Here is a 14,789-nt window from a genome sequence, read left to right on the forward strand (position 1 = left end):
GTATGGAATTAAATTTTCAATTTAGATTTAGAGATACAGCATGGTAGCAGGCCCTGCTAGCCCTTTGAGTACACACCACCCAATTACAACTATGTAACCAATTAACCTACTAACCCATATGTCTTATAGATAGCGGGGTCAAGGGATATGGGGAGAGTACAGGTACGGGGTACTGATTGTGTATGATCAGCCATGATCACAGTGAATGGCGGTGCTGGCTAGAGGGGCCGAATGGCCTACTCCTGCACCTATTGTCTATTGTCTTTGGACAATGGGAGAAAACCAGAGCACCTGGAGGAAACCCATGTGATCACAGGGAGAATGTACAAACTGTGGTGGGAATTGAACCCGGGCCACAGCTATGCAACCGTGTCGCCCCCATGGTAGAACTAATCAAGGCCATAAAGGGTCCACTGCTAGCAATTTGTTATGTAGGCATACTTGATTTGTTCAAAAGGAATCTAGTCTTCAGATCTGTAGTCATGAGCTTCAGTGTTGTGTCTCTAAATTGGTTACTATGTTACATTGTGGAAAATAACATGGGGTGACATGTGCCCCATACAAGCAAATGCGTCAGACACACTAAACTGGTGATAACTACTTTCTGAGGAGGCTGAAGAGAACTGGACTACTCACATCATTCTACAGATGCACAGTGGGGAGCATCTTAACAATGCTGTATCACTGCATGGTACGGAAACTGCATCTACAGACAGGAAGGCTCTACAACAGTTAGTCAAATCTGCCAAACACAACACCAGCATCAGCCTACCTGCCATCAAGGATGATCAACACCTCCCCCACTAACCCATCCTTCCACGCCTCCACCACTTTATAATTTCCTGTCAGCCACCTTATGTACAGGCACTCTTGTGCTTAGTGATACTTCATGTACATTCATACAATCAGTACAAGACATTTTATGTATTTATATTAATTGTGTGTGTTTTTATTATTACGCTGTTTATTTTATTGCATTGTCTTATGCTGCATCAGATCTGGAGAAATAATTATTTTGTTCTCTTTTACACTTGTGTATTGGAAATAACATTAAAAAATCGTGAATCTTGAAACAAAAATAAACTTCACCTGAGCTCTTTGTCAAGTCAAGTCACTTTTACTGTCATTTCGACCATAACTACTGGTACAGTACATAGTAAAAATGAGACAACGTTTTTCAGGACCATGGTGTTACATGACACAGTACGAAAACTAGACTGAACTACGTAAAAAAACAAAATCAGAACTGTTAATGTGAATAAAAAATGAGGAAAACTATTGTGTGGGAATTAGAATTCGGTTCAGCAATTCAAATGTATTTCAAATTCATTCCATCTCAAGGCATGCACACGGAAATGTTGCAATGACAATTGTGGCTGATGTAGTACCCATGGGGAGGGCTCATTCTCCTGAAAGGTGAGAATGTACAGATGAGCTGGGTTACATTACCTAAGAGAGGAATCCACTGCTTTGCCACAGCAGTTACGACAGCTGGGAATACAGCCTGACCACACTTCCGCAGAATTGTATTCAAAAGAATAAATAAGTCCATCCAAGCTTGGTAGATGCCAGATGTTACTTCATAGCCTGAAAACACAGATAATAATTAGATTGGCACTAAAAAAAATTATTAATTTAAAAATAGAAATTCTAGTCATTAACTGCTATTACTAATAATAATGTAATGTTCTTACTTCAACCCATTTATGTAAATTTCTTTGATAATGTTTATGGTTACATCTGCGTAAAGTACCCAGATCCCAATAAAGATGTTAATCTGCTTAATGAAGTAGTGATCAGTTATCTGCACAGCTGGTTAAAAAAAATTGAAATTTACAGTACATGAAGGATTTATACATTCAGTAGCCACTTTTATTAGACACCTGTACACCTGCTCATTAATGTAAATATCTAATCAGCCAATCATGTGGCAGTAACTCAATGCATAAAAGTATACAGCTCTGGTCAAAAGGTTCAGTATTTGTTCAGACCAAACATTAAAATGGGAAGGCAATGTGATCTAAGTAACTGTGACTGTGGAATGATTGTTGTTGCCAGATGGCATGGTTGAATACTTCAGAAACTGTTGATCTCTTGGGGCTTTCACGCACAACAAACTCTAGAGCTTATAGAGAATTGTGTGAAAACAAAAGCATATAGTGAACGGCAGTTCTGCGGGTGAAAATGTTCTGTTAAAGAGAGAGGTCAGAGGAAAATGGCCAGACTGGTTCAAGCTGACAGGAAGATGACAGTAACTAAAATAACTACATGTTCCAACAGTGGTGTGCAGAAGTGCATCTCTGAACACACAACATGGCGAACTTTGAAATGGATGGGCTACAGCAGCAGAAGACCATGACCATACACTACATGACCACTTGATTAAGTACCTCATGTATCTAATAAAGTGGTCACTGAGTATACATCCAATGGTACCCATGACAGCCATGTAAGAGCAATCCAGTTTTTCACAAGCCACTCTGCAGCTTTTGCTTGGAGCTGCACACTCAAGAACTCTGTAATAATGTGATGTAGAACTTTGTCCCCGCCACGCTTTCAGGAGTGTGATCCAGACCACAGCTTGGCTGACTGCACACTTGGTAAAAAATTTCTTCTTGACTTCCATTTAATTCTTCTACCACTTATATACCTAGTTATTGAGTTTTTTACTGGGGGAAAATGGTTGCTTTATATCCCCATATCCCCTCCATCAAAGAAATAAAGAAAGTCTTCTCAAATTTTTAGGAACAGCTTCTTATCCTCTGCTATCAGATTTCTGAATGGACACTGAACCATGAACACATCAGTATTTTTGCATTCTATTTGACATATATATATCTCCCCATTTCAACCTCTAATTGGTCTTAAGGTCTTCAAAAAAAGACTCGTATTCACCAAATCATCCTTCCTAATGTTGGCTTCCTGTTGTGAATCACCGTCACAAATGTAATGTTATTTTGGTATCAGTGGTGGTGCAGAGAAGAGATCAATCAAATAAACTTGGGACCAGCTGGGGAAGGAGAATTGTTAGCATGGATATAATGGACCAAAAGGCCTGTATCCATGCTTTATTGCTCTGTGACTCCAAACCCGCAAAGGACACTTTTGCCATGATAAAAACAACAGATGAAAGGATGTTTTAAAAGAAAACGATGAAAAATAACGAAGTACTTTCCGAGCTACCTCCTCACAATTGAACACAACTTGATTTTCTCTAACAAAAACAGTAATGGAAACAGCATAAAATAGTTTCTATGTTCCTAAAAAAAAGAACCATACATATTTGTAGGGAAAAGGAAACTGAAGACAAGAAATGAAAGTAGATTACCAAAATAGTCTTTGCAGCGTACACTAAGTACTGCAAATACATTGGACAACAAAGGCTTCAACAAGACATCTTGGTTTATGAGCTCTGGATGGAAGATTACACAGGACTGGATTAACCCAGAAAGCGAGGATAGATACTGAAGATGGCTCAAAACCTGCACAGAAAAATAATAATTACATATGTCACACAACAAATCTGAGTGATTGCAATCTACTTTAAAAAAAGAATCAATATACTCTTAGCTGCGCCATTCAAAGAGTTGACAAGTTGTTAAAAAACATTTAGTACTTATGCAAAAGCAAGTTCAGAATCACATTTATTTTACCACTTAAACTAAATTACAAGGTGAGGGTGTGTGGTGGGGTGAGGAGTTTAAAACTTTGAGAATTACCTTAAATGCAAAATTCATTGCAAAAGGTAATTTTTGATTTGCATTTCCTGCTCATAACAATCACAGAACAAAGTCAAAAGATGGATAAGAACTGCGTTTACTTCTGGAAATAATTCAGTCAAAGTTGAGTTTACTGTCATATACACAAGTGCAACAAAAAAAAACTTACTGCAGCAGCCCCACATTGAATCATACAGGCAGCATTCACAAGAAAAAAACATAAATGAAGTATAAATTATACATGAAAAAGAGTACAGTCGATGTTTCAGGCCAAGACCCTTCTGCAGTCCTGTTGAAGGCTTTTGGCCCAAAACGTCAACTATGCTCTTTTCCATAGGTACTGCCAAGCCTGCTGAGTTACTCCAGCATTTTGTGTATGTTGCTTCAATTTCCAGTATCTGCAAATGTTCTCTGGTTTATAAATGATACATTATGTTTATAAGAAAGTACGCAATTGGAACCAAAACAGAAATCTATTTTAGTAAAAAGTAATCAAAGTGGTCACAGTGTTGCTAATTTGTAGGGACTAAGGTTTTGCCAGTTGGTTCAAAAACCAAAAGGTTGAAGGGAAGTAGCCGTTCTTGAATCTGGTGTATGACCTCAGGCTTCTGTATCTCCTGCCCAATGGCATGGGCCAGATGGTGGGAATCTTTGATGGTCAATATTGCCTTCTTGAGGCAGCACCTCCTGTAGTTACTACCAATAGTGAGGAAGGATGTGCCTGTGGATAGAGTCCGCTATTTGCAAATTCCTAATACAGGTAAATGTAAATAGCAAAGTTGATCCTTAACCCTTCGCAGCTTCTAGCATTCCCATGTATTCAAATTACCAAACCATACCACAATGCAACCAGTCAAGATACTTTCAATAATGCATCTGTAGAAGTACGTTACTATTCTTCAGTGAGAAGCATAACCTCCTCAACCCCCTAAGAAAGTAAAGCTGCTGGTGCACTTTTCTGTATGATTGCATCTATGTGTTGGGCTCAGGACAGGCCATTTGACATGTTAAAGCTCATGAATTTAAAACTGCTGACTCTTTCCATTGCTGATCCCCCATTGCAAACCATAAGTGCGGGTGCCAGAGTAGTGTACAGTTAGCATGATGCTATTACAGCTTTGGATGTTCCAGAGTTCCAACACCATCCATAAGGAATTTGTACGCTCCCCCTGTGACCACATGGGTTTCCTTCAGGGATTCATGTTTCCTCCCACAGTCCAAGAGATGTACCGGTTAATTGGTCATTGTAAAGTGTCCTGTGATTAACTGGGCAGTGTGGCTCATTGGACTGTACCTCTAAAATAAAATAAATAAAAAAAGTTCACCTTGTTTCCTATTCCTGAAGTCAACAATCAGCTCTTTAGTTTAGCTACACTGAGTGAGAGGTTGTGGTTGAGGCTCCACTCATCTATCTCTAAAATGACTTATCGCCCCCTGTGATTTGTCCAACACCAGCAGTACTGTCGACATATTTGAAGATGGCATTGCAGCAGATCCTGATCATCTCTAAAGCAAGAGATGATTGATGTGAGTGTTACAGGTCAATAATCACTGAGGCAGATCACCACACTCTTCTTGGACACTAGTATAACAGATGCCTTTTTCAATCCCAGGTGGGAACCTCAGACTGCACAAGCCAGAGACCAAATCTTGGATTGACACTCAATGCGGTGAAATAAGGTTTGTTTTTATCAAAACTATGTGATCAAAAAGCTTTCCCCAATCACGCTGCCTCTTCCCAACCCACTGAGTAAAGTGGGATGGTCTGTGTTATTTCACGCCACTTTAGTTATTTGTTTCTGTATTTCTGAACAACCTTGTGGCCTGAAGAGGTTTTCTCACCCAGAATACATAAAGCACCACTGCATGTGATCTTGGATGATGTTTGCCTTCATTCTATATTCCATCACTAGACCTCACTTTCAAATCCCTCCATGCTAAACACGAGAACTTTCACACTTCAGACCCAAACACTTCAACTTCCAATCACACTTCCCCCTACTTAACAGACGTCTGAAAGGAACATTTTTGATTAAGAGTGTTGTGCAATGTCTATTCAGTTGCACTCATAGTTAACAACGTCCATTTAACACGTTTTTCTTTGCACAACAAGTTCTAAGTTGATACACCTTTGTACTAATGGTAACTTGTGAAGTTAATTTCAGATTGACACGGTAACATACTGGTTGGTGCAATTTCTTTACAGCAATCACTGAGCACTGAGCAGGGGTCGATTCCCACTGCTGCCTGTAAAGTGATCGTATGTTTTCCCTGTGACTGCATGATTTTCCTCCGGGTGCTCCGGTTTCCTCTCACATTCCAAAGATGTACAGTCAGAATCAGTGTGTTGTGGACATGCCATGCTGGTGCCAGAAACATAGCAACACTTGCAGCTGCCCCCAACACAATCCTCGCTGATATGTCTTTGATACAGTGATGTGTTTCATTGTATGTATCTTTGTTTTGATGTACACATGACAAATAAAGCTGATCTTTAATCTCTTTAAAGCTGTGTGAAGATAAAAATCCATGATAGTAAGAGAACACAAGTTTTAATGCTACATGTTAACATGAATCTTGAATTCAGCGGTTGGTGAAATGATATTACTAAGAAGCAGGAATTTAAAAGAAACAAGTTTGACTTGGATGTGATGCAATCATTCCAAAAATCGAGTGGGAATGGCAGAATTGAGAACTGATTAAGTCTGAAAACTGAAAGTTTTGTAATTGACAAGAACTGAGAAACTGAGTATTTAAGCCATGGAACTTTGCAAGCCACAGAAAGCAAGAAATAACTAGACTGTTGCAGTGAACAGTAATAATGAGGCTCACAGGATCTTGCTTAGACAACAGTTATAGTGGTTAAAATGTAGAACATGTTAGTAGTAAAAATTCCCAAGAAATATCCTTTTATTAATTTCAAGGATCTTACCTGGAATGAACATAGGACTGACCTGTACTTTAATATCCTGAAGATGGCTAGGTCGAGTCAGTGGTATTCCCAGCTCCCATAAGCACTTCTCTAGTAAACTGGCATTTGTCAATCTTTAACAAACAATGAAAGGAAAAATAATGTTATTTTATTTATTTATCGAGATACAGCAAGGAATGGGCCCTTCCGGCCATTCAACTGCATCACCCAGCAATCACTGATTTAACTCTAGAATAATCATAGGACAATTTACAGTGACCTGTTAACCAACTGACCGGTACGTCTTTGGACTGTGGGAAGAGCCCCGCGCAGTCATGGGGAGAACGTACGAACTCCTTACAGGCAGTGGCAGGTATTAAATCCGGGTTACTTGTACTGTAAAGCATTGTGCTAACCACTACGCTATCATGCATTGCCTTTACTATATTTAAAGACAACTTACAAAACTTTTTACTCTAAGTATTTACATAAAATATATATATAGGACCAAAAGACATTTGGCCATTCTGCCCATTGAGTCTTTCATTATGGCTGATTTATTATCCCTCTCAACCCCATTCTCCAGCCTTCCTCTGTACACCCTTACTAATCAAGAATCTATCATTCTCTGCTTTAAATATACCCAGTGACTTAGAGGTCACAGCTATCTGTTGCAATGAGTTCCACAGATTCCTCTTCATCTCTGTTCTATATGGGCGCCTTTGTATTCTGAGGTGTCCTCTCTGATTCAAAGTACATTTATTATCAAAGAACCTTCAGATTTGTTGCTCACAAAGCAAGAAACCTGAGAAAACCCAAATAAAGAAAAAGACCAACACTCAATGCGCAAGAGAAAGAAAAAAAACAAATCATGAAAGCAGTTGAAGTGAACAACAACATTCTGAACCAAAATGAGTCCTAAGATCCAACCCCAGAGCAGCCTGAAGCAGCCCTAAAGCCTTGCTTAATAGTTCATCATATTAGCGGGCATGGAGCACAGCAGCCTGGACAGTCTGCATAGCCTAAGCGCCATGGAGAGAAGAGTGACCATCAGAAAGAGCAAGCAAAATCAGCACTTGCCTCAGATCCTGACACCTTGTCTTTCCAGTCTATCTGGGCCAGCATTTAAATTGCCCAAACAACAGAACAGCAAAAGACTCTGCTGGCCTGGAGAGAGAAATGAACATTGAGGAGAGTGAGCAAAATCATCTCTCGCCTCTGATCTGGCCTGGTGTTCAAATTATCTAACGAGTGGATTACCACTGCGAAGGGCTCGGGGCCTAGACCACGCCACTTAGCAACTCACCCCAGGCCCATACTTCGCCACTTAAGACACAGCCTACGCCATAGCCCTGATTTTTACTTCTGTGTCGCTCTACACCATAGTGAGCATGCGCTGGTGTGCGCCAAAACACTAGTTGGCGGTGGGGTTTCTATGCCACCGTGTTGAGTTTCTTTGTGAGAGACATGCACGAGGAAGTGCATTTCAAATATTTTTGCAAGGCGGCAGGTAGATTTGAAGCTTTGGTTCATCTATTTCGCATCAATGTACAGACATGGCGGAGAAGAAGCAACCAGAAACACGAGGCTACCAAGCGGACCAATCACAGTTGTTGCGGTCTACGTTGCCGCAACGCACGAGTTAATTTTTTGGGGAGGTGCACGTCACCCTACAACGTAGGGTACGCAGTACCTACGGTGTAGATGCGACGCACAAGTATAAATCAGCCTTTAGCCTGAAGCCACTCTCGAACTCTTCAAATCAGCTTGGCACCCAGCGCGATCCAATCTCACACCTGGGCAAGTTGTACAGGCATCGGAACTCCTCTGCCTTGACTTCTCCTCTCTGAGTGCTCAATCCATCTGCGTTGATTCTGCAACACACCATCTCGGCACATCCCCCGAACTCGCCTTGCCATCGCTTGGCCCTCCACCATTTACGGCAATAATTTAACATAATTTACCTCAGAAAAGGTGTTTTTAGTGGTGTTTTTAGTCCAATTTGTTTTTTTAAAAACAGCCAGTGAGCTGTCACATGTTTTCGATAGTGCCATCTTAACTCGAAGTTATCCAAGACTCCCCCACTATTGTAAATATCATCTCAACACCCACTCTATATCGGCCATTCAATAATTTTTAATGGGATCCCCTCATTCTTCTGCACTCCAGAGAGCACAGGCTGAGAGCCATCAAATGCTCCTCACCCTTTCAGTGCCGGGATCATCCTCCTGAATCACCTCTGGACCAGCTGCAATGCCAACACATAATTTTTATTTTTTTAGGTAAGGTGCCCAAAATTGCTCACAATGCTGCAAAGGTATGACTATCATATTCTCAAAAAATGCAGTAGATTCTGATTAATTGCAACAGATCGGGACCGGTACATTTCAGTCCAGTTAAGCAGCTGCCCAATTAGCTGAGGTTTCATGGAAATAGCTCGAGGTCTATTATTACAGTTACTGTTTAACTGAATGACAAATTATGTATTTAAATAGATAAAATGTATTTAATAACTGGAAGAAACTCCTTTAGCAGCAATAAACTCCACCAAATGTTTCCTGTAGCTGCTGATCAAACTTGAACATCGGTGAGGAGAAATTTTAGACCACTCCTCCATATAAAACTGTTTCAGTTCATCAATATTTCTGGGATATCTTGCATGAACAGCCCTCTTCAGGTCATGCCACAGCATCAAAATTGGGTTAGGGTCTGGACTCTGACTTGGCCATTCCAAAACATAAATTTTCTTCTTTTTAAACCATTCTGAGGTTGATTTACTCTTGTGTTTTGGATCATTGTCCTGTTGCATCACTCAACTTATATTAAGCTTCAGATAATGGACCTCTACCCTGACATTCTCCTGTAAAATTATCTCAATACAATTTTGAACTTATTGTTCCCTCAACGATTGCAAACTGTCCAGGCCCTGAGGCAGTTGAACAGCCCCAAACCTCGATGCTCCTTCCACCATGCTTCACAGTTGGGATGAGGTTTTGGTGTTGGTGTGCAGTGCCCTTTTTCCTCCAAAGTTGTGTGCATTTGTGCCAAGAAGTTCAACTTATGTCTCATCTGTCCACAAAACGTTATCCCAGAAGTGATCTGGAACATATAGGTGGTCTTTTGCAAACCTGAGACATGCAGTAATCTTTTTTGGAGAGCCATGGTTTCCTCCATGGTGTCCTTCAAAGTACACCATTTTTGTTCAGTAATTTTCTTATAGGGTCACATAAACAGAGACTTTAGCATGCTCTTGTGATTTTTGCAGGTCTTGGGTTCTTTTTCACCTCCTTTAGCATTGCATTATGTGCCTTTGGTGTGAACTTTTCAGGATGCCCACTCCTAGCGAGAGAGGTAGCAGAACTGAGTTTCCTCCATTTGTAGACAATTTCTCTTACTGTGGACTGATGAACTCTCATGTCTTTAGAAATTCTTTGTACCCTTTTCCAGCTTCATGCATCTCTACAATTCTTCTTCTACAGTCTTCTGAAAGTTGTTTCAACCGTGGCATAGTGCACATAAACAGATGTTTTTAGAGAAGAGCAGGCTCTGTCAGTAACCTGACTTTGTGTGTCTTTTTTATAGGTTAGGGCACCTCTACAATACATGCCTCCAATCTCATCTCATTGATTGGGACACCCAACTCCAAATAGTGTTTGTAGAAGCCATTAGCACAGAGGTTCACATACTTTTTTGAACCTAGACTGTGATTGTTTAAATGGTGTTAGAATCATAGAACCATAGAACATTACAGTACAGTACAGGCCCTTCTGCCCTCCATGTTGTGCCGACCCATACAATCCTTTAAAAAAAGTACTAAACCCACACTACCCCATAACCCTCCATTTTTCTTTCATCCATGTGCCTGTCCAAGAGGCTCTTGAATACCCCTAATGTTTTAGCCTCCACCACCATCCCTGGCAAGTCATTCCAGGCACTCACAACCCTTTGTGTAAAAAACTTACCCCTGATGTCTTCCCTAAACTTCCCTCCCTTAATTTTGTACATATGCCCTCTGGTGTTTGCTACTGGTGCCCTGTGAAACAGGTACTGACTATCCAACCTATCTATGCCTCTCATAATCTTGTAGACCTCTATCAAGTTCCCTCTCATTCTTCTACACTCCAAAGAGAAAAGTCCCAGCTCTGCTAACCTTGCTTCATATGACTTGTTCTCCAAACCAGGGAACATCCTGGTAAGTCTCCTCTGCACCCTCTCCATAGCTTCCACATCCTTCCTATAATGAGGTGACCAGAAATGAACACAATACTCTAAGTACGGTCTCACCAGAGATTTGTAGAGTTGCAACATGACCTCTCTACTCTTGAACTCAATCCCCCTGTTAATGAAGCCTAGCATCCCATAGGCCTTCTTAACTACCCTATCAACCTGCGCAGTGACCTTGAGGGATGTATGGATTTGAACCCCAAGGTCCCTTTGTTCATCCACACTCTTAAGTAACTGACCATTAATCCTGTACTCAGTTTTCTGGTTTGTCCTTCCAAAATGCATCACCTCACACTTATCCGGATTAAACTCCATCTGCCATTTTTTTGCCCAACTCTGCAGCCTGTCTGTATTCTCCTGTAACCTCTAACAACCTACAGCTCCATCCACAACTCCTCCAATCTTCGTGTCATCTGCAAACTTACTCACCCATCCTTCCGCCTCTACATCCAGGTCATTTATAAAAATCACAAAGAGCAGGGGTCCCAGGACAGATCCCTGTGGCACTCCACTAGTCACCGACCTCCAGGCAGAATACTTTCCTTCCACAACTACCCTCTGCTTTCTTCCTTTAAGCCAATTTTTTATCCAAACAGCCAAGGTTCCACATCCCATGCCTCATGACTTTCTGGATGAGTCTCTCGTGAGGGACTTTGTCAAATGCCTTGCTAAAATCCATGTAGACCACATCCACTGCCATATCCTCATCAATTTCTTTTGTTACCTCTTCAAAAAACTCATTCAGACTCGTGAGGCATGATCTTCCCTTCACAAAGCCATGTTGACTATCCATGAGTAGACTGTACTTCTCCAAATGCTCGTAAATTCTATCCTTAAGAATCCTTTCCAGTAGTTTGCAGTCCACCGACATAAGACTCACTGGTCTATAGTTCCCAGGTTTCTCCTTATTACCTTTTTTAAACAAGGGAACTACATTTACCATTCTGCAGTCCTCCGGCACTTCCCCGTAGCCAAAGAGGATTCAAAGATCATAGCTAATGCTCCAGTGATCTCTTCTCTCAATTCCCACAACAACCTGGGGTGTATCATATCCGGCCCTGGGGATTTATCAATCTTGATGTTTTTAAGAAGATCCAGCACTTCTTCTTCCTTAATCTTCATATTGTCCAGCACACAGGCCTGCTCTATTTCCACCTCACCCTGATAAAGACCCTTTTTACTTGTGAATACTGAAGCAAAATATTCATTTAGGACCTCTCCAACCTCCTCCGCCTCCAGGCACATGTTGCCCTCTTTATCCTTTAGCAGTCCCACCTTCGTTCTCATCCTCCTGTTCTTCACATACACATAGAACGCCTTGGGGTTCTCCTTAATCCTACATGCCAAGGCCTTCTCATGCCTCCTTCTAGCTCTCCTAAGACTCTTCTTTAGCTCCTTCCTGGCTACCCTATATTTCTCATGAGCCCCTCCTACTTCCTGCTTCTTATATCTAACGTATGTTTCCTTTTCCCTCTTGACGAGTTGCCTCACGTTTCGTCAGCCACGGTTCCCTTTTCCTATTATTTTTTCCTTGCCCCAAGTGAGACAAACCTATCCTGAACCCAGCTCAAGTGGTCCCTAAACTTCTCCCACATTACATCTGTGCTTTCCCCTTTGAACATCTGTTTCCAATTTACTCTCGCTAGTTCCTGCCTCATCCCTTCAAAGTTAGCCCTTCCCCAGTTAAGCATTTTACCATTTTGTCTGATTTTATCCCTTTCCATAGCTATGCTGAAGCTAAGGGAGTTGTGGTCACTCTCACCAAAATGCTCCCCCACCAAGAAGTCTGTCACCTGACCAGGTTCATTACCCAGAACTAGATCCAGTATAGCCTCTCCTCTTGTCGGCCGGTCCACATACTATGTCAGGAATCCTTCTTGAACACACCTGACAAATTCAGCCCCATCTATCCCCCTTGCACTCAGGAGGTGCCAGTCAATATGAGGGAAGTTGAAATCACCCAAAGCTACTACCCTGTATTTCCTGCACCATTCTAAAATCTGCCTACTTATCTGCTCCTCAGTGTCTCGAGGGCTATTTGGGGGCCTGCAGACTACTCCCAGCACAGTGATTGATCCCTTCCTATTTCTGACTTCCACCTAGACTGACTCAGTAGACACTCACTCAGCAGCGTCCTCCCTTTCTACAGCAGTGATACTATCCCTGACCAGCAATGCCACTCCCCGCCCCCTTTTCTACCTCCCATCCTATTCCTTTTAAAACACCTGAACCACGGGACCTGCATCATCCAATCCTGCCCTTCCTCCAACCAAATTTCAGTAACGGCCACAACATCGTAGTTCCACGTATTAATCCATGCTCTAAGTTCATCCTCCTTGTTCCTAATACTCCTAGCATTGAAATAGACACATTTCAACCCCTTTAACTGGCTACAATTATGTTTCATTTCCTGCCTGTCCTTCCTCATCAACTCAGAACTCTTAGCATCAAGCCCTTGTCCTTCGACCTTAATCCCTGCACTCCCATTCTGATTCCCACCCCCCTACCAAACTAGTTTAAACCCTCCCCAACAGCTCTATCAAACCTGGGCCAGGATATTGGTCCCCCTGGGATTCAAGTGCAACCCACCCCAAAAGAGGTCCCAATGATTCAGAAATCTGAATCTCTGCCCCCTGCTCCAATCCCTCAGTCACGCATTTATCCTCCACCTCATTCTATTCCTATTCTCACTGTCACGTGGCACAGGCAGTAATCCTGAGATTAGTACCTTTGAGGTCCTGCTTTTCAACTTCCTTCCTAACTCCCTGTAATCTTCTTTCAGGACCTCTTCCCTTTTCCTACCTATGTCATTGGTACCTATATGTACCACGACCTCTGGCTGTTCTCCCTCCCACCGCAGGATATCTTGGACGTGATCAGAAACATCGTGGACCCTTGTACCTAGGAGGCAAACTACCATCCGAGTTTCTTTCCTGCGACCACAGAATCGCCTGTCTGACCACCCCTGACTATAGAGTCCCCTATCACTACTGCCTTCCTCTTCCTTTCCCTACCCTTCTGAGCCACCGGGCCAGACTCTGTGCCAGAGGCATGGCCACTGTCGCTTCTGCCAGGAAGGCTGTCCCCCCCCAACAGTATTCAGACAGGAGTACTTATTGTCAAGGGGTACAGCCACAGGAGTACTCTCTAGTACCTGACTCTTCCCCTTCCCTCTCCTGACTGTGACCCCTTTCTCTGTCCCCCATGGCCCTGGAGTGACCACCTGTCTGTAACTCCTCTCTATTACCTCCTCACTCTCCCTGACCAGAAGAAGGTCATCGAGCTGCATCTCCAGTTCCCTAACACGGTCTCTTAGGAGTTGCATCTCGATGCACCGGGTGTAGATGTGGCTGTCCGGGATGCCGGGAGACTCCAGGACCTCCCACATCTGACAACGACCACAGAAAACTGGCCTCACACACATACTACTTCCTTTTGCAATCAACAACTGCCTCGTCTTGTCCCGTTACCGCTGAAGCCCGTGGAACCAAAGCCCTTTCACTCTGCTGCCCGCTGGATATGGCTGCCTTCTTATTAAACTGTTCGCGCTCAACTGGCTGACGTTACGCGCCTGCGCAGTCTGGCCTCTCTCTTCCCCCAAGAACTCAAAATCTCTTCCCGCTGGAAATCCTTAGGTGCTCTCCCGCTGCCTTCTTGTTCCAAATCCATTCTCAGTATTTACGAGAAGTACAACAATTGGTTACCATAGAACCATAGAACACTACAGCACAGTACAGGCCCTTCAACCCTCCATGTTGTGCCGACCCATATAATCCTTAAAAAAAGTACTAAATCCACACGACCCCATAACCCTCCATTTTTCTTTCATCCATGTGCCTGTCCAAGAGGCTCTTAAATACCCCTAATGTTTTAGCCTCCACCACCATCCCTGGCAAGTCATTCCAGGTACTCACAACCCTTTGTGTAAAAAACTT

At 42.4% G+C, this 14,789-nt stretch overlaps 1 protein-coding gene across 1 annotated transcript in view; it reads right to left on the minus strand.

Annotated features, from left to right (window-relative positions):
• The window catches only part of rttn (rotatin), a 243,030-nt gene that overhangs the window by 43,196 nt on the left and 185,045 nt on the right, over positions 1 to 14,789 (minus strand). The window contains exons 37-39 of the mRNA XM_073051703.1: positions 6,674 to 6,764; positions 3,329 to 3,482; positions 1,450 to 1,587 (exon numbers count right to left, since the gene is read on the minus strand). Coding sequence (XP_072907804.1) covers positions 1,450 to 1,587; positions 3,329 to 3,482; positions 6,674 to 6,764 — 383 coding nt within the window. The remainder of the gene's footprint in view (positions 1 to 1,449; positions 1,588 to 3,328; positions 3,483 to 6,673; positions 6,765 to 14,789) is intronic.

The sequence above is a fragment of the Hemitrygon akajei genome, chromosome 1, assembly GCF_048418815.1.
Source record: "Hemitrygon akajei chromosome 1, sHemAka1.3, whole genome shotgun sequence".
NCBI lineage: Eukaryota > Metazoa > Chordata > Chondrichthyes > Myliobatiformes > Dasyatidae > Hemitrygon > Hemitrygon akajei.